General features: G+C 29.4%; 2 protein-coding genes and 1 pseudogene across 2 annotated transcripts; 2 read left to right on the top strand and 1 right to left on the bottom strand.

The window, feature by feature from the left end:
* Positions 1–8,038: 8,038 nt before the first annotated feature.
* LOC149062456 (uncharacterized) lies at positions 8,039–8,813 on the top strand (annotated as a pseudogene).
* A 4,606-nt stretch (positions 8,814–13,419) lies between these two features.
* On the bottom strand, positions 13,420–14,486 carry LOC149062455 (protein CFDP2-like). Its single transcript, XM_089215336.1, has 2 exons — positions 14,403–14,486; positions 13,420–14,202 (listed from the first exon to the last, which is right to left on the bottom strand). The coding sequence occupies exons 1-2, from the start codon at positions 14,484–14,486 to the stop codon at positions 13,420–13,422; spliced, it is 867 nt and encodes a 288-aa protein (XP_089071462.1).
* A 1,050-nt stretch (positions 14,487–15,536) lies between these two features.
* On the top strand, positions 15,537–18,660 carry LOC149062454 (uncharacterized). The gene is made up of 7 exons (XM_089215335.1): positions 15,537–15,591; positions 15,931–16,035; positions 16,220–16,813; positions 17,036–17,250; positions 17,418–17,607; positions 17,701–18,576; positions 18,656–18,660. The coding sequence occupies exons 1-7, from the start codon at positions 15,537–15,539 to the stop codon at positions 18,658–18,660; spliced, it is 2,040 nt and encodes a 679-aa protein (XP_089071461.1).
* The last annotated feature ends 770 nt before the right edge of the window (positions 18,661–19,430 follow it).

Below are 19,430 nucleotides of genomic sequence, written 5' to 3'. Positions count from 1 at the left end.
TGTGATTATTAAATAATAAATTATAGTGACTAATATAGTGTATAGTGGTGTCTAATTATAGATACACGGTCGCTCGTGTAGATAGCCTGATAACACGTACTCGGGCTATACGTAGAAACATACGAACGCCAGAACGTGGGAATACCGTTTAGCGAGACACACAATAGTCAATAATATAACATAAATGATAAATCATAATATTCATAATACTATTGATATTTATTATTTAATGCTCTATTATTGATATGATATTGAGAATGGTTGTGATAGTGTGATTAACGATTTTAATGAGTAATGACCAATAAATAATTTTATTAGTTAATACTTACCATCAGTTGACAGTTGGTAAGTTTTCATTTTTTTGATTTTGGTGTTACCTATAGTGTACTTTTTACAAGTTATTACGATATAATATAGTAGGTAAGTTAATAAGTTTTAATAATTTATATTTTTATTGAAGATCTTTATAATTAAAATAAATATATTCCAAACCACATTTATATTCTAAATTAATTTCATTGGTAAGTTTGTTAATTGTTATTGAGTTACCTAGTTTTTAATTTATACAGAATTGTATCATGGCTGGCCTACTAAAATACAAATTTACCAAGATCAAAAAGACTGATGGTAGTGAGAATGTTGCACAAATTATTCAAAGTCCATGTACAGAAAATACGGTCTCTTCTGTCAAAAAATATGTCGCTGAAATACCAATAATACCAGACTCTAAATCAGAGTTTCCTGAATGCTGGGATTTTAAGCAGGTAGATATAAGTTATTTGATATGAATAGGGTAGAGGACTTATAGTAGTTTTAGCTCTAAAAAGTCACCAATTTATTTATTTATTTTGTATATTTAAGTGTAATACATTTAAGTATACAAAATAAATTAATAAATCTAATTAATTATGAATAAAACTTACTAATTGAATGTATGAACAATGAACTACTTACTTTATACAATATTGTTTAGGTTTTATAAATTTCAAAATTGTTGTTACTTTTACAAGTTATATATAATTATTTTATATTTAGTATTTAGCACCTAACACTAAATTAAAATTAATATATTTTTTAAAATTGTTAAGTAGGTATATAAAATATTTATTTTACAAATTCCTTTTATTATGTACAATTTAATATAGCAAATGATGAGTATTTGATAAAATATGGTATCAAGATATAAACATAATATAAAAATATCTAAACCTCTATCAGGATATTTAACATACCTTTTTTTTGCAATTAAAATTTTAAAATTTTAAGATATTAACTAAGTTTTGATATTAATTATTAGTATAGGTAATGTACCTATAGCCATTGATAAAATATAGGTACTATATATACTATAGCATATGAATACATTTAAATAAATATTATTATCAAACTGTTAGAATGTCTGTTCTATTTTTTTAGATTACTTATTTTACTAAAGAATATCCTTGGATTTATTTTAAAAATAAACATATTGGATGTAAGATCTGTAGAGATGTAAATCAAAATTTATTAAATCAAAAAGGATCACATGTGGCATCTGAATGGTCTAATGGAGAAGTTTATTCATCAGGTTCTACATTAGAAAAGAAAAAAACTAATTTAAGAAAAAAAATTTCTAAACACAAGAATTCTGCTGCTCATTTAAATGCACAAAAAGTTATATTTTTGTCTGAAAAAAAAGTTATTGATGAACATATTTCAATGTTGATGGTGACTGATCAAGAAAATACTGCAAGAATATTTCGCACAGCTTATTTAATAGCTAAAAATCAACGCCCTTATACAGATATGCCAAAACTTACAGATCTCCAAGAATTAAATGGACTTGATATGGGAAGAATACTTCAGACTAACGTATCATGTTCTAATATTATTGATCATATGATATATGATAATATTGATAAATATGATAATATTATAATTTAAATAAATTATTTATTATTTGTTTTTTTAATTAAATGTTTAAAAATAAAATGTAAACCCATATTTTTTTTTTTTAACATTTCAGGCAATGAATTGCAATTTATATTTTACATTACTTAGCAGGCATTATATATTTTAAATCATTTCTTTAGGAGAAAATTTGATTTTATATACTATTAACATAAACTTTTTGTGAAAAAATTACAAGGGTGTGTGAAAGAAACAAATTATACCTAGTGAGTAGTGGGTTTCTTAAAAAAGTTTGGTTAGATATAGACTTTGGAAGAACTCGGGAACGCTCCTCAATTTTTAGTGACTTTAGTCCCCCCTCAACATTTTTTCCACTTTAACCACTGCCTACATTAAATACAATACAATTATAAATCTAAGAAAAAATGTCACATACTTGGGTACAATTTTTTTGGATTTTATTATGTTTAAAAATATTTAACATCTGAAAATAATTGGTTATTAGTTGTATATAATTTATAACTAGTAGGTATGTAAAATATATATAACTGTAAAACATATTTATAAAGACTTTTGGGTCGTTTAAATAATAAAGCCCCAGGGCATTAAAAAAAAAAAAAAATAGTTGTTTACATAAGTTAGTGATTATTAATAAATAATTCATCAGTTTATTCTATTAAAATCACTAAACAATAATTAAAAAAAGTGTTAACAATTTTATTCATACAATTTAGTTTTGAAATCAATAATTGTATACATCTAAATTTGTGAATGCTGACCGACACATTTATTCTTTAAATTTATTTTAAATAACAATTTTTCTGTCTGTCAAATAGCTATTAAAAAATTTTATTGTTATGAATCATTTGGTTTTTTACAAAACATTATTATTGAAAGAAGATTTTTCTAACTTAAACAAGTTGTTTCAAAATTGTTAAAAATAGTAAGGTACAATTCAAATAAGTCCTGTAACACACGAAGGCAGTTTTTTAAGAATGCATCACATTCAAAATTGGTTGAATGTATGTTACAGCAACGGTTAAATTAATTATTAATTTTAGTTATTTAGAAGGATATTACAAATAACATAAAAACAGAATCAGTGTTAGATACCTATGTACAGCACAATAAAAAAAGGAAAATAGTACACAATATAAAATGTAGGTACTATGTTATTTGTAGCTTTTAAAGTATTATATTATTATAATAATAATTAGATTATTAACTTTGTCAGTGTAATAACATATGAGCTATAATGTTAAACTCGTGTTACAAAAACGTGTTATTTAGGTCAATAGTTGCGCCAATGGGTAAAAACTCAAATGTAGTGAAACATCTATGGATAATTAATATGAACACTCAGATAGGTACATTAAAAACAATTCTTCTACGAACCTATAATTAAAGTAAAAACTAAAAAAATACAAGTTTTACTTACGTTAACAATTTAACATGCTGAACCAAGCAGCCAAGCCAACGGCCAGCCATCGACCAGCAGCGGCAAACGTAAAATGAGTAACCATTTACCGTTAATAAATAATTAACGGTCATTCAATAATTTCGGCCGACGGATAAATAATGTATCTGGTCTTGAACGACTTGAACCAGGGTGAGAAATTCATATACTCAAAAATCGTACTGAAATATTTACAAGGCCTGATGGTTGGTATTAATTTGTATTTTTTTTATTTGAGGTTAGAGTTCGAACTCTTGATTAAGATTATCAGCTATAATTTCTTATCAAGGGGTCCAACTCTTATCACAGGGGTCTAACTGCACCACGATTAAAGATATACTGGTTGCCGAACGAGTAATAATAATTCGATATTTATTAACATTTATAAGTTCTTATCAAAGTACTCTGACTACTAGCGCATCCGGTGTTGAACATTTTAAATTATACAAAAATAAATATTAATATGAATATAAATATAAATATAAATAATATAATATTAATAGCTTAGGTATAAATATTATTCTTTATTTCTCATAAGTCGTTTCCTATATTTTGACATTTTGTAAGTATTCCATTAACTATTAGCATTGTTTAAATATACAGTAACTATAATATTATAGTATATTTAATCAATAATAGGTCTCTACTTGTATTTAAACACGTTATTTTAAAATCCAGATATAGTGCAGAACACCTCGACAGCCTATAATATTTAAAATATTCGATACCTATATAATAGCCTTGCCTATTTGTATTTATTTTTTCAATACCTGAATAAATTATTATAGAATATTACAAAGATACCTACTAACAACTTTAGGCTGGGATTATACATGGCGATATTTACCTCGAAATTCACCGAGCGAATTAAATACATAGGCACGACTTTTCTTTTATGAGCATTTAAAATTCATATTTTGACATTTCTCATAATTTTTAAAATTTACAAATTCATAAAATTTTCAGTTTTTATAGCTAAGGATTGAAAATTTAAATCAATAAGTTCTAAAGGTATTTGTCGTCTACATCTTACGAGAGCGTAACATAGCAAATTTAAGCTCAGCAGATGACGTTTAGCTCCGTTAGTTTAAAAATTAAAGTAAATCGACCTATTATAAAACTTATTGATGGTAAGAACATTATCTGTGTTCGTATATTGGTTTTTTACAATACTTAAATTTTTTAGCAAGTTATGCTTATACCTAATATTGCGTTAATTAAAATGCTCATAACAGTCATAACTCACTTTGAATAATCGTAAAAAGCCAACATACGAACACAGATCATGTTATACCATCAAGTTTCATAATTGGTCGATTCACTCTAAATTTTAAACTAGCTGAGCAGATAACAGCTGAGCGTAAATTTGCTATGTATGTTATACTTGTAACTTGTAAAACGGAGATAACTATAAACTAATACCCGTAGTAAAAAATCTAAATAACATACATACTTAGTTTAACTTTCCAGTAGATTTTTTTTTTTTTGTTAAAGAAAGGAAGACTTAATAGGAATCTTGTACTTATTCAATTTTCAAATTTTAGAAAAAAAAATGTTTATGATTTTCTACCTTAAAATAATATGCACATTTTCATGATTTTGAAAAATGTTGCCATAGTTCTAATTTCAGACCCTTATAAAAATTGTGGATTTACGCTCAAAATTTTTTTAGTTATAATTAAAAAATATTATGTATAGGTACTTGAAAATTTTAAACTATATTATGTCAAAATTATGGTAAATATTTTTTTTTTAGATTATAAAATCTCGGCAAAAATATTGAGCGAATCCGTCATCCGAATATTGCCGTATATAGCTCCAGCCTTACTTAACTTATTTTTAATTTAAATATAATAAATCAAATATATTATTAATTATAATTATTTACCGTGAAAGTCTCCTTCGTTTGACGTCTAAATTCGATGGTCGTCATCAACAAAATGATAAACATAGTAGGTAGTAGGTACATTAAAATAAAATATACCTATTATTATTATTATGAATTTTCGATGAATATACTGTAATATCGTTATAAATACCGAGCCCGGTTCCAATAACATTACTGGAATAACCCGCTGTCTCGCTGTGGTTGTAGCCATTGCTTCTCAACATTGTGCTATCAGTTATCACGCTGCCGTTACGTATCATACGAGTACGAATAATTAATAAATGAGTCAATCCGCCCTATAGCTATTAGAGTTACCTACCTATCCCAAGATGGATAAAAATGTATGGCCAATCCCAGGGGCGGCGTGTTTTAAGAACACCAGGAGCGCCTGCTCCTGAGTTGAAAATGGGTGGGTGTTTATCTACTATGAAGTAAAATATGCGAAACCAATATATAACTAAATCTTATAATTATTTAGCATGTAAATATAGTAAAGCCATAACAGCAAAACAAACCACAATGTAATAGACTATAGTACGGCCAGCGAAAAATGAGCCGCGACGGCAACGTTACTAGTGGTGCATTTTAGTGTAATCAGGGGTTCTCCGTTTAAAGCTATTGGCGCGCTATATAACAACATGTTTGGAATTAATGTACGCGGCAAATAGTTGTAGAAGCCCTAACGAAATTCGGCCTCCCAGAGCGTTGGTATCGCGGCTCATTTTCGCTGGCCGTACTATAATAGATAAACATAGCAATATAACAAACATGAAACAACTAACATGTAAGGATGTATATTACCTTTTATATTACCAATTACCTTTTAATTTATAATTGTGTATAAATTATAATCCATATACCTTGTATACCTACTATAAAATATAATATGGTATGTAAACGCGTTAACGTATCTATATCACGGTATAGTTATCTGCGCAGACATATTCTATACCAACTTATTATACAAGTCTGTGGTTATCTATTATCTGTTATCAGCTGATTATGCATAATCGAAGTGTAATAGGGGAGATTAGTGTGACGTCACAATCTATAATGATAACGCGTCTGGTTCCAAACAAACTGTTATCACGGTTCATTCCATAAGAAACGCATTGACCGTTTATTTTTTTTGATTCTTTTGGTTTTTAACCCTTTAAAAATTGATTTCTTATTTTTTAAACTGGCTTTATAGTGTTGTATATATCAGAAACTTTAGGTGTTAGGTCTTTTAATCGTGGTCAACTGCTGGGCACCCCAGTGTTCACATAATTCTGTAAGAGAATCGTGTTCTTTTTTTCGTTTTCCGACAGATGTGACACTACGAAATTCTTGGGCGAATTTAGTTAGGTAAGCTTTATTGTTTATTATATTATTGTGTTACTTATACTATTAATTCTATAGTAATATTATTATAATTGTTTTATTAGGAGGGCAGATTCTATTCCATCAAATAATAGCCGATTGTGTAGCTGTCATTTTAAAGATGGTTTGAAAGAAAACAGTCCGTCTATATTTGCTTGGAATGAAAACAAAATAATGCATTTTGTTTCCCCTGAAAAACGTAAAAGGTAATTTTTATTGTAACATATTATATTTATAATTATTATACACTTTATTTACATCTTACACATGAATACTTCATGGAAAATGGAGAAAAACCACGGTGCATTTCTTGTGGAACCAAACTAACTGTCAACCACTTAATCATTGAATGCCTCCAATACACAGAAATGTCTATATACCCAACATATAAGAAGCAGTATTTGGACAGACACAGACACCATCACACACATTTTTAAATTCTTAAGCCATACCAGCATGTGTTGTTTCCGTCTTACATACATACAATATAGCAAATATTTGTTCTGCGGAATCAATTTTATGCTGTTAGCTTTAATAATAGAGTAAATTTACTTATTATCAAACTTAAATATAATAATATTATCTAAGACATCTCATAGGCTTTTATTGATATTATAATTTTTAAATGAACTGTAGTTATAACAGCATAAAATTGATTCCTCTGAATGAAAATGTGCTATGTCGTATGAATTTAAAACGAAGACAGCACATGCGGGTATTGTAAATTGAAATTGTAAACTGTAACTAATGGCCTTTGTTGCTAATGTCAATTAAGATCAATAATAAAAAAAAAAACTAATTTAAAAATTACAAAAATGACAGTTTATAATAAAAATATGTTTATATTTATTACAATATTGCAATAAAAATAAAAATATAATAATTTACCTATTTGTTATTCAATTCATCATAGTTACCTACTCCAAATTTCCTTGAGTATATAAAACCATAGGCGTGTCCAGACCTTGGACGCAGAGGGTACAACCTGGTGCATACCTAAGGGGCTAAGGCCCTTTTTTGAACAATTTTTCTTAATTCATGGTGCTACATGAAATCGCAGTGGGTGCAGGTGCATACCCTGTACCCCACTGTGGACACGCCTATGTATAAAACTATATTGATGGCTAATAATAATAATATAGGTAATAATCCAAATTAATTTATAATTTAGAACTAAAACAGTAAGATGTAATGTCGAAGAACAATGTGATAATACTGCTGCAAGTGATTCAATTATTAATGAAGAATCTAATACTGAAAGTGCTGAAATAATTGTTGAAAAAAATACAATTCTGGAGAAAAATGTTGAATGTTATTTTTTGAAAAAAGAAAACGAAGACTTAAAAAAAGAAATTGAGATCTTAAAAAGACATCCATTTGGTCATCATTCAATTTCAAAAAATGATAATATGTTTCAATATTATACTGGATTAAGTGAAGATATGTTTGAAATAATGACAATAGTGACACTGTGTTCAAACGTTACATTTAATTACTACTTAGGTTGGAATGTCACTTGCTTTTCATTAAAAGATCAAATACTTATGACTCTAATGAAATTAAAGTTAAACTTAGGTCATAAAGACTTAGCTTTTAGATTTAATACCAGCTCATCAACTGTATCTAATATTACTTTAACTTTTATTATTTTATTACATGATATATTATTCAAGTCTCTAATGGACAATGTTCCATCTCAACTAAAAAATCAACTTTACTTTACCTAAACAATTAGATCAACAAAAGTTGACTTATAGTAATTATAAGCATAGAAATACTCTTAAAGGATTAATAGGTATAGCACCCAATGGGGTCATAACTTTTGTGAGTAAACTTTATCCGGGATCAATTTCAGATAAAAAAATTGTAGCTGATTGTGGAGTTTTAAATATATTTCAACCAGGTGATCTAATTCTTGCCGATAAAGGCTTTCTTATTTCTGATCTTCTTCCTAGTGGAGTTAATTTAAATATTCCACCATTTTTAGTTTCACCTCAATTTACTCCGAGTGAAGTTGTAAAAACCAAAAATATTGCAAGAGCTCGGATTCATGTGGAACGTGCAATACAAAGGTTAAAAGAGTACCATATTTTGTCCCATATTCCTAAATGTTTGTATGTAAAAGCTTCAATTGTTTTTCAATTATGTTCAGCATTGGTTAATTTTCGAAATCCTTTAATAAAAGAAATAGACAATTTATATATTTCTGATGATTAATTTCTTTTATAATGTAATAATTAAAGTAGGTAGGTACATATATTATATAACAAAAAAATTTTGACAAGATAGTTTAGTATGATTTACAATAGTATATAAATGTATATGAATATTGTATTATTCGATTATAATATAATATTTTAATAACGAAATTGTTTAAACTGTTTCATGTTTAATTTGTATTCGTATTGTTTTTTTAATAACCATTGAATGTACACTGAAAAATAAAAATCAATTAAGCTGTCAATATTTGTAACCCAGTTAATATTTTTTTCAATTTCCACAGCTACTATACTTTTAGTAGTCCAAATGATTAAAATACAACCTTCAGATTTAGTTAAATAGATTTGACCTTGAATTTGATCAAAATATTCATGTTTTATATTTAATTTATAATTATTTATATCTGCATCAAAGTATATTATATAATCTGAGTTGTCCGATAAACACTGTTTTAAATCTTGATTGCGATACTTAAATGGACATTTGATTTCAATACAATATTTTTTATTATTTATAGTAGCAAGACCATCAGGACTTGCACCTATTACTCCTGCTTCATGAATCCAAATACCAGTAGATAAAACATCAATTTTATATTTGCTTTTAAATTAATTTAATGCCACTTCTTCATGATTTTTACCCCATTGAATAGATCGTACTGAATTTAGATTGTAATTGCCTAAAAGTGTCTTAAATAATGATGGTGGAAACTTGTTTCGATGAATGCATTTCAAAACTTTGTGGAAATTGCTTGCGGTAATTCTATATTGTCTATAAAGGGACCATTTTATATTTTCTGATTGGCCGGTTGTGTATGTAGCTATTTTTTCTATTTTATTTTGGTCTAATTTAAATAAATTAGAAATAAATTCTTTTTTACTGATAGCACATTCAAATTCTTTAGAAAATAGTATAGACTCTAATGGTGGTAAATTTACAATATCATTTAAATGGTTAATAGGTTCTGGTTTCAGTAACCAAGAAAATCCTACTATATGGTTACTTAGTTTAAGCTTTTCAAAACATAGTTTTTTTAAATCGCAGTTAGTACTTTTAATTATAGAGAAATTATCTGGGTAGAGATCATCGATAGATTTAACAATATCATCATCAACTTTTCTTTTCTTTTTCCAAGAGCATTCAGAGTCAGTTACCGATATATGTTTATGGGCATGTAATAATAAAGCCATCATATGGCTACATTTAGTTTGTCCTACTGCACATGAGCATTTAGCATATTCTACAGAATTATTCTTTATACAAATCTGAAATATTAAGAAAGAAAAATCTTGTAAATGTGTAATATAATTTATAATTTTGTAAAATAATAGAGGCACAACTAGAGATGTTTGATCAATCTTAAATAGTTATATACCTAGTTATTTTTACATTAGTAATTGCACAACCTCAATGAAATCTAAATCAATTAATAAAAACTAAGTTCACCTCAACATCATTTAATTTATTTTTCATGCTAGAATGCACATTTCCTTTTAAAATTCCCAAAACATAATTGCAACTGTGGACATTTCCACTTTCAAAATGGTTTTCACCTTTAGCAATAATCTTAGAATCACTAATAAATTCAATTATCTTATGAATTTTTATTATTGATGGCATGTTTTAAAGTAACTAGAAAATATAAGTAGGTACATTGTAAAGATTTTATGTTATTCGTGTTAAAAATTAAATATAAACAAATTCTAACACTAAACAGCAAATAAATAAGTAAAATTTAATTTTTTTTTTATGCTAAATAATCAATAATTTGAACACTACTGAACATATAATAATATAATGTATACCAATTAAATATTATTATATGCTATATCTAACTTTTGACCAAGCATGTCAAACATTAAGAATAAACTGGGCCAAGAATATTGAACAGAAAACTATGCAAATCAATTGAAAAACGAACAGAGTCCGCTCAGCGTTTGGCATGCTTGCTTTAGGATATAAGTTTTAAATATAAAAGTGAATCTACCTACATGAATATTGGTTAAATATATATATTTTAATATGCATACAATACTATAAAATCAGTTTTATAACTAAGAAAGCAATTTTAAATGATGAAAAAACCAAAAGAATTAAAAAAAATAAACGGTCAATGCATTTCTTATGGAATGAACCGTGATAACAGTTTGTTTGGAACCAGACGCGTTATCATTATAGATTGTGACGTAACGACTAATCTCCCCTATCGTAGACGGTACTACAACTGGCCCTAAAGACGGGTTCTCACAACTATTTTTAAAATTATTGTTGTTGACAATATCCGTGTTCGCTGCTTGATTATATCAGTCCATACTGAATACTGATACTGGCCATACTTCATGTGAATAAAGATAATTTATAATTTCATCTGAGAAACATTTATGTTCTTCTTCTTCTTCTCTATTGGCTTCGGCCTTTAAGACCATGCCGCTATAAACAAATCTTGCCATCTGTCCCTGTCCTCTGCAACTTCTCTCCATCTGATTCCTGGTCCTATCGATTTTATGTCCTTCTTTACACAGTCTTCCCACCTCAACCTGGGTCTTCCTAAAGGTCTTTTCCCTGTAGGCTCTTCCTCTATTACCAGCCTAACAAGAGATCCTTGCTTACGCCAGGCATGACCTCCCCACATGAGTCTTCTTTTTGTTATCTCTTTAATTATATCAGGCCTCTGAAACTGCATTTGAATTTCATAATTATGCAATTTCCTCCACTCGTTTGTTTGGTTATCAAAGACCGGTCCATATATTTTTCTTAAAACCTTTCTTTCGAATACTCCTAGTCTCTGTTCTTCGGCTTTTCTCAGTGCCCACGTCTCAGATCCGTACATGACAATAGGTCGTAATAATGTCATGTACATTCTTATTTTTAAATTTTTAGAGAGGGTCCTAGATTTCAGTACTTTTTCTAACCCATAATATCCCTTATTAGCTAGTTGTATTCTCGACGACACCTCTGTTTTAAGTTCATTGTCTTGAGTAATAATAGATCCAAGATACTTAAATTGTGAGACTTTCTTAAAAATATGTCCTTCTAATTCAATATGTTGTCCTAGTCTGTAATTTCTGCTATTTCGGCTAACAGTTAAGTATTCTGTCTTATCATCGTTAACGGTTAAACCCACTTTCTCTGCAGCCTTTATAAGTTTTTTTCCCAGCCTTTTTATCGTCTCAATATCATCTCCTAAGAGAGCTATATCGTCCGCGTATGCTAAAAGTCCTATTGTTATTTGTCCCAGCGCAATTCCTTCTGAAACGTTCATTTCTCGTACTATTTTTTCCAGTACCAGGTTAAACAACACTGGGGAAAGCGCATCCCCTTGCCGGAGACCTGTCGTTACCCTCACAGGCTGAGATGTTGTGTTCGCTATCTTAACCTTTATATCCGTCTGGTTGATGCTGGCTCCAATGAGGCTTACAATTTTACTTGGGAATCTAAATTCTTTGAGTATATTTATAAGGCTTTCTCTATGAATAGAATCATAAGCTTTTTTAAAATCTACAAACAATATGTGTACATCCTTATTATACTCCCAACTTTTTTGGAGGATCTGTCTTATTACGAAAATCTGATCCGTTGTAGATCTATTCGGCCTAAAACCTCCCTGATAGTCTCTTAGTAAAGTCTCTGCTATTGGCCTTACTCTATCCAGTATACAATATGCTAGGACTTTATACGTTGTATCTAGTAATGCTATACCTCTATAATTACTACATTCTTGTGGATCATTTTTTTTGTGAATAGGACACACTAATGCGGTGCCCCAATCCTCCGGAAGTCTTTCTTCATGCCAGATACTCTCTATAATACTATGTATTCTATTTATTGCTCCGTCATCCAGGTTTTTTAGTACTTCTCCTTGGATCCCGTCCTCCCCAGGAGTTTTGTGGTTTTTTAGTCTATTAAGTTGTTGTAATACTTCCTCTTTGCTTGGAGGCGGACAATCAGTGTCATTAGGTTCCGTTGGCATCCATGTAAATGTATTGACTGGGTTTTCGCAATTAAGTAATAATCCAAAATATTGTCTCCATTTTTCCAATACCTTGTCTTGTTCTGTCACAAGGGAACCATCGTCATTTTTAAGGAACTTTTCATGTTTTTTGTACCCCCCGCCAATTGAATTTATCTTCTGGTATAATTGTCGAGTTCTATTTACTTTGTGATCAATTTCGGCTTCCTCTAATACATCTTTTGTGTATTTCCGTTTTTCATATCTAAATATATTATTTGCTTCCTTTTGACATTCTTTGTATGCCATCACTTTCTCTCTATTATAGGGATTGTTGAGCATTTGAGTCCTGGCTTCTTTTCTTCTATTAAATGCTTCCTTGCAGGAGTTGTTGAACCACGGTTTCCTTGTCCTGTTTTGTTTGCCTATTACTGTGACTGTGGCCATTTTTATAGCATCCTTAACCGCTTTCCATTTAGCATCAATTGTCTCTTCTTGATTTATGTTTAAACTGTTCATTGTTTCATGTAATTTTTGCTTGAAATTTCTAAATATATTGGTATCTTTTAGCTTATTCACGTCATATTTGTCCACTAACGTTCCTTTTTTAGATGTCAGTTTCTTGAGTTTCACCTTCAGTTTTCCTTTAACTAGTTAGTGGTCTGAGTCGCATTCAGCTCCTCTGACTGTTTTTATATCATGCATACAATTTCTGAACCTAGTATTAATCAGGACATGGTCTATCTGACTGACATATCTACCACTCGGTGCTTTCCATGTACCCTTATAGATATCTTTATGTGGGAACATTGTGCTCTTCACAATAAGTCCCCCACCACATGCAAAGTCTATAAGTCTGAGTCCATTTTCACTAGTTATATCGTGAAGGCTGTGGTTACCAATCGTTGATCTAAATATGTTCTCCTTCCCTAACTTGGCATTAAAGTCTCCTAGGACTATCCTAATTCTACTTCGTGGGATTTCATTTAGCATGTGTTCCAAATTATCATAGAATTCGTCCTTCTCCTCTTGTGTTTTTTCTTCTGTGGGTGCATGCCCATTCACGAATGTAATATCGAAATATTGTGCTTTTAATGTTAGTACTGATATCCTTGGGTTAATGCTTTTGAATTCCCTTACTGATGGTACTAAGTATTTATGTACTGCGAAGCCTGTTCCAAATTGACGATGTTTGTTACATTCGCCGTAGAAGATCGTTGTGTCTTGAATATCTAGAGTTCCGTTATCGTTCCACCTAATCTCTTGTAGGGCCACCACTCCTAGCCCATACCTCTCTGTCTCCTCAACTAAGCATTGTACTGCTCCAGGTTTAAAAAGTGTGCGAATGTTCCATGTTCCAAAAGATAAGCCATTTTTCCATTTTCCTGTCTTGTTTTCCAAAGCTCCACGGTTCCGAGGCAAGTTTATTGATAGATCCTGAACAATATTGTTTTCTAAGGCAGGGTTGTTAGCCCTGCGCTAAACCCCCAAACTGGAGGACCAGTCTACTCCAACCAATTAAGGTTAGAGTAGGGAGAACAGTACCAACTAATTAAAGTCAGTACAGTTCAGAGCTCGGGGCCCCGGGTTCGCAAAACCCGTCGCACTAGATAGTGCTACCCTGGGGAAAGAGAAACATTTATGTTGAACACGAAAAATGAAATGTGTCCTTGTGGCATCAAAAAACAAAAGTTGAATGCAGTTAACTGGCAACGACACATTAAGTCTTGCAGAATAAGAAAATCTCTTACTGGATGTAATCTGATTAATACTTATTACTCAAAAATTAGCAGTGAGTAAACTATTATAATATTTTACATAGTTTTTGCATGTATATATTTTAATAGTTAGCAGACTTTAATCTATTTATGTAATACTAATTTCTAATTAGTACATAATTATTAATTACTAGGGCTCGGATTTTAAAGCAAATGCTTCTTTTTAAATATATAAGATATAAATCTAATTTTTATAAATAAATTCGATTCACATCATTCTGATTCAAAATAAACAAATTTATTTCGGCTTTTTTTTGTGTAAATGCTTTTTTCAGTTTTTCTAGCTATGAAATTTTTATATTATGTTTCTTATGCTATAATAATAAAAAAATAATGTTTATTTAATTAATAAGAAATGTGAAAACCTGCAATAATAATTTATATTATAAATATTTAAAAATCCTATCGGACAATAGAGTAATTTTCAGTAATGAAAACCTAGCTAAATACATGGTAGTAAACTGTTTTTTAACTTAAATTAATTTTTAAATTTTTTTATTCAGTTTTATAAAATTATTACTAATTATTTGAGTAATTAATGTTAATTTTGATTTATGTTTTTTTTTGCTTTTTTAAAAAATAAATAGGTATGCTTCATTTTAGCTTTTTTTACAACAATTTTGTGCTTTTTGTTGTTATTTATTATGCTTTAAAATCCAAGTCCTATTAATTACATATTTACATGTAACTAATCTTATTCTATTCTATACTTTATAGCTGCGACCAATAGTTTGAGAAGTTTGAGTAATGGATCTTATGGATCTAATAATCAGTTAGAAGTTAGAAGTGACCAGTCCAACATGCAAGAGGTACTTACTAAAATTATTTTTTTTAATTAAATATGTACTTGTATTTTTATCATATTATATATATATATATATATAATATTTTTATTTATTATAAATGTTTAACACGAGTTTTTGTGTTAGGAATGTGTGACAGATTTTAAATCTCCAACTAAAAAAATTAAGCCATCATTGGACTGGAACAGTTATGTACAATATTGATACTGTACCAGAGACTGAACACATTGAACTCAATAAAGAAGGTAAATGTTAAGAATAATGACAAATTACAGTTGATTTTAAAAAATAGATTCAAGTAATCATTTTTTCCTCATTATATTTTATAGCTGCAACCAATAGTTTGAGAGTAATGGATCTGAAAATCAGTTAGAAGTTATGAGTGACCAGTCCAACATGAGAGAGGTACTTACTAATTTTTTTTTTTTATTAAATACTTGAATTTTATCATATTAAATAATATTGTCCATGTAGAACTAGCTAAATAGTATCCTTGTATAATATGGCTTGAGTATATTATTTGACGAAATTAATTTTAATTATAAATGTTTAACACACGTATTTGTGTTAGAAATGTGTGACAGATGTTGAATCTCCAACTAAAAAAATTAAGCCATCATGTGGACTGGAACAGTTATGTACAATTGATACTGTACCAGAGACTGGACACATTGAACTCGATAAAGAAGGTAAATGTTAGGAATAATTTAAAAAAAATGAAAAATTACACATGATTCAAAATAAAAAAATAATTTTATTATAATTATTAACTGGACACTAATCAAATTTTGTAATTTTATAGCTCCTAGAGCACCTTATGTAATAATTAATTTTTAATTTACCCTTCTTATAATAATAAACATTTTTGTTTAGATCAAAATGGCCCACCTAAAGAATATCTAGAAGAAAAATTATTATTAAATTACAATTACAATGACCCAGCTAATTTGGTGAACCAACAAATTACTCCTGAAGTTCTTTGTGATGTAATAAAACTAGATCCTTGCCAAATTATAAATCACAATTTTCCAAAATCAACAAGAACTAACCGATCATTTCTACCAGAATGGTTTAACAAAAATGATAAGATAATGGGAATTTTAAAGCGGAAATGGTTGTCATATTCTATATCGAAAGATATAATGTACTGCATTTGGTGTATCTTGCATGGAATCCATTGTGATCAGGATAAGAGATGGACAGTGCATGGGGTTAATGATTGGGTACACGGACAACGTCGAATATCATCACATGAAGATACAACAGCACATAGACAAGCGGCAATTAACAGAGTAACATATATTTCCAAGTATTCAGTTTTTGAACAAATTAAACAAGGAAATAATGAAGAAATAATGCACAATAGAGAAGTATTTAAAATTCTAATAAGAGATGTTACATTATATTTGGCCAAGCATTGTATTGCACTTCGTGGACATGATGAAAATAAATTAAGTCAAAATCGAGGTAATTTTGTTGATCTTGCTCATGTTATTGCAAAACATAATATAATTTTAGCGACTTATTTAGAACAATTTAAAAATTCCATAAAAAAAAGTAGATTATATTTTCTAAGTAAAACTAATCAAAATATTATGCTGCAATGGCTTGCTGAAGAAGTACGAGTCTCTATACTTGACAATCTTCGTAAATCTGGATATATGTCAATAATTATGGACACATCAACAGATGTAGCTAAGACTGATCAATTGGTTATGGTTGTGCGTTATTGTGACAATGAAGGTAATATTCATGAAAACCTTATAGCTGTTTCTCCAGCTGAAGATGCAACCGCAAAAGGTCTCTACGATTTGTTTACCGAAATGTGTGATTCGTACAACATTGATTGGCGTATATTGCTTATTGGTCAATCATATGATGGTGCAAATGTTATGAAAGGACAGGTAAATGGTTTACGTACATTAATACAGAAAGAAGTACCAAGAGCAATATATATTTGGTGCAATGCACATCAACTAAACCTAGTTATTGTTGATACATGTAGTTCTTGTAATGATGCAATACATTTTTTTGGCGTTTTAGAATGTTTGTACTCTTATTTTGGTGCTAGAAAAAGAAATGCTTTATTCAAAATCAAACAAGTAGAATTGTTACCAGAACAAAGGCCCCTCAGATTCAAAATGTTGTCAACTACTCGTTGGTCATCGCACAGTTCAGCTATACAAATGATTTTATTAACGTTTCCTGCAATTTTAGCAGCATTAGAAGATTACAAAAAGATAATAATTCAAACACAAAAAGTATGGCCAAAAGTTTAGTAAAAAAAACTAGAAAATTTAAATTCATTTTAATGCTTGTGGTTTTCAAAAATATTTTTGATATTACTTCACCAGTATCCAAGTATTTACAGTCAGCTAATATTGATTTTTTTCAAGCTGTTATATTTATTGATCGAGCTTTAGAGCAAATTATAACATTGAGATCCAGAGACAGTAAAAATTCTGTATTTAGTCAGATTGAACAACAAGCAAAAACCCTTGCTTATAAATGGAATATTGAACCATGTTTGGAAGTTAAAAGAAAGATAACAGCAAAACGAATAGTCGGAGAAACCTGTAGTAACGAGAGTTTATTAGAACCACTTGATAAATTCAGATCTGAAACATTCTTTGTTATTGTAGATGCCTTATGGTCAAAATTCAAATCTGATTTCAAAGAAAGTAAAGCTATTGTTAAAGAAATGTCAATCTTTCAAATTGATAAGATGTCTTCTGTTAAAAGTAAAACAATTGCACTACCATCTGATTCATTCAAAGCAATTTGTAATTGGTTACCAGAAATTGATATGACTCAACTCAAAGAAGAGTACCTACAACTATGTCAAAATCTTGAATCTATAATATCTGGTTCAAAATGGCCAACCACTTTTCATTCAAATGATAATAATTATGAAGACAATATTTCAAATTCTGATACCCATAGTGAACCTGAAAATGAAAGTGTGCAGACTCCACAATCAATTTGTGAACTTTTTAAACTGTTGAGTGCTTTAGACTTACGCTATACCTTTCCAAATGTATTTTTAGCGCTGAAAGCCTTATGTACATTGCCTATTGGTTCTGCTTCAGCTGAGCGAAAATTTTCAAAAATGAAATTAATTAAAACCAGATTAAGATCTACTACAAATGATTCAAGATTAGAACACATGATGTTATTGACTTGTGAAGGACTAATTGAAATCGATTTTGATAAAGCCATAGATCGCATGGGTACAATTTCATCAGTTTATAAAAAACAACTTATAGTAATTTTATGTTATTAAGAGTTAAGACATATTTTTTAATACAGAATAAACCACTTTATAAAATTTTATATTTTTGAAATTATTGTTTCATGTAAGAATATTGTATTAATCCTATTAAACTTAGTTGGTGTGTGTATTAGCATAACTATAAGTAAGTTCTTTTTTATGGGGGGGGGGGGGGTGATTTGCTGTAAATCAGTTATATTAGATATATTATGTCCTAAGTAAAATATGGATGGGTGGGTGGTTTGCTCGTGGAGCTTGCTCCTGGAGTTTTGTAGACTCAAGCCGCCTCTGGCCAATCCCATCCGTTTTTAATCCGTATTAAATAAATATCCGGTAATTTATTTATGCAACAGACCGCGATCCGCGGGGCCTTTCAATGCGCGGGGCCCTGTGCCACTGCACAGCTCGAACCGCCTTCAAGCCGGCCCTGGTCGTGTAGTGTATATTTGTATAGTTGTGACCGACGTCCGCTGAACGCTGAGTGCCGAAATGTTCAACACTGCAGAGTGTATTAACTATATTATAGATTTTACTGCTGTGTTAATTTACAAAACATATAATCAGTATTGGTAAATATTAAGACTTAAGTCCTATTATTATTAAAAACTTTTGTTAAAAATATAATATTTGTAGAAGAAATAGTAGGTTAGGTACCTTCCTTTAAGTGATAAACTATTATTTTAGTTTGTACAAGTAGTAATTATAATTATATACCTACGTACTGTAATTCCTATTTCTTATTTTATTTTCTAAACATTAGGTTTTTATTTTGTTTTACTCTCCTTATCATGGCTGATAATAAACGTAAAAAGT

The sequence above is a fragment of the Diuraphis noxia genome, unplaced genomic scaffold, assembly GCF_037042655.1.
Source record: "Diuraphis noxia isolate RWA-SAM2 unplaced genomic scaffold, SU_Dnox_SAM2 contig0001, whole genome shotgun sequence".
Lineage (NCBI taxonomy): Eukaryota > Metazoa > Arthropoda > Insecta > Hemiptera > Aphididae > Diuraphis > Diuraphis noxia.
Note: the sequence above shows the minus strand (reverse complement) of the source record. Positions and strands in the feature narration are given on the sequence as shown.

Bases quoted from the DNA above. Each gene is read 5' to 3' on its own strand.
- LOC149062455 (XM_089215336.1), bottom strand. From the start codon at position 14,486: ATGTGTCGTTGCCAGTTAACTGCATTCAACTTTTGTTTTTTGATGCCA. The intron at 14,203-14,402 runs GTTTCTCTTTCC...AATATTGTTCAG, and splicing joins TTTTCGTGTTCAACATAAAT to GATCTATCAATAAACTTGCC.
- LOC149062454 (XM_089215335.1), top strand. From the start codon at position 15,537: ATGTACAATATTGATACTGTACCAGAGACTGAACACATTGAACTCAAT. The intron at 16,036-16,219 runs GTAAATGTTAGG...ATTTTTGTTTAG, and splicing joins CATTGAACTCGATAAAGAAG to ATCAAAATGGCCCACCTAAA. The intron at 17,251-17,417 runs GTAAATGGTTTA...TTTTGGTGCTAG, and splicing joins CAAATGTTATGAAAGGACAG to AAAAAGAAATGCTTTATTCA.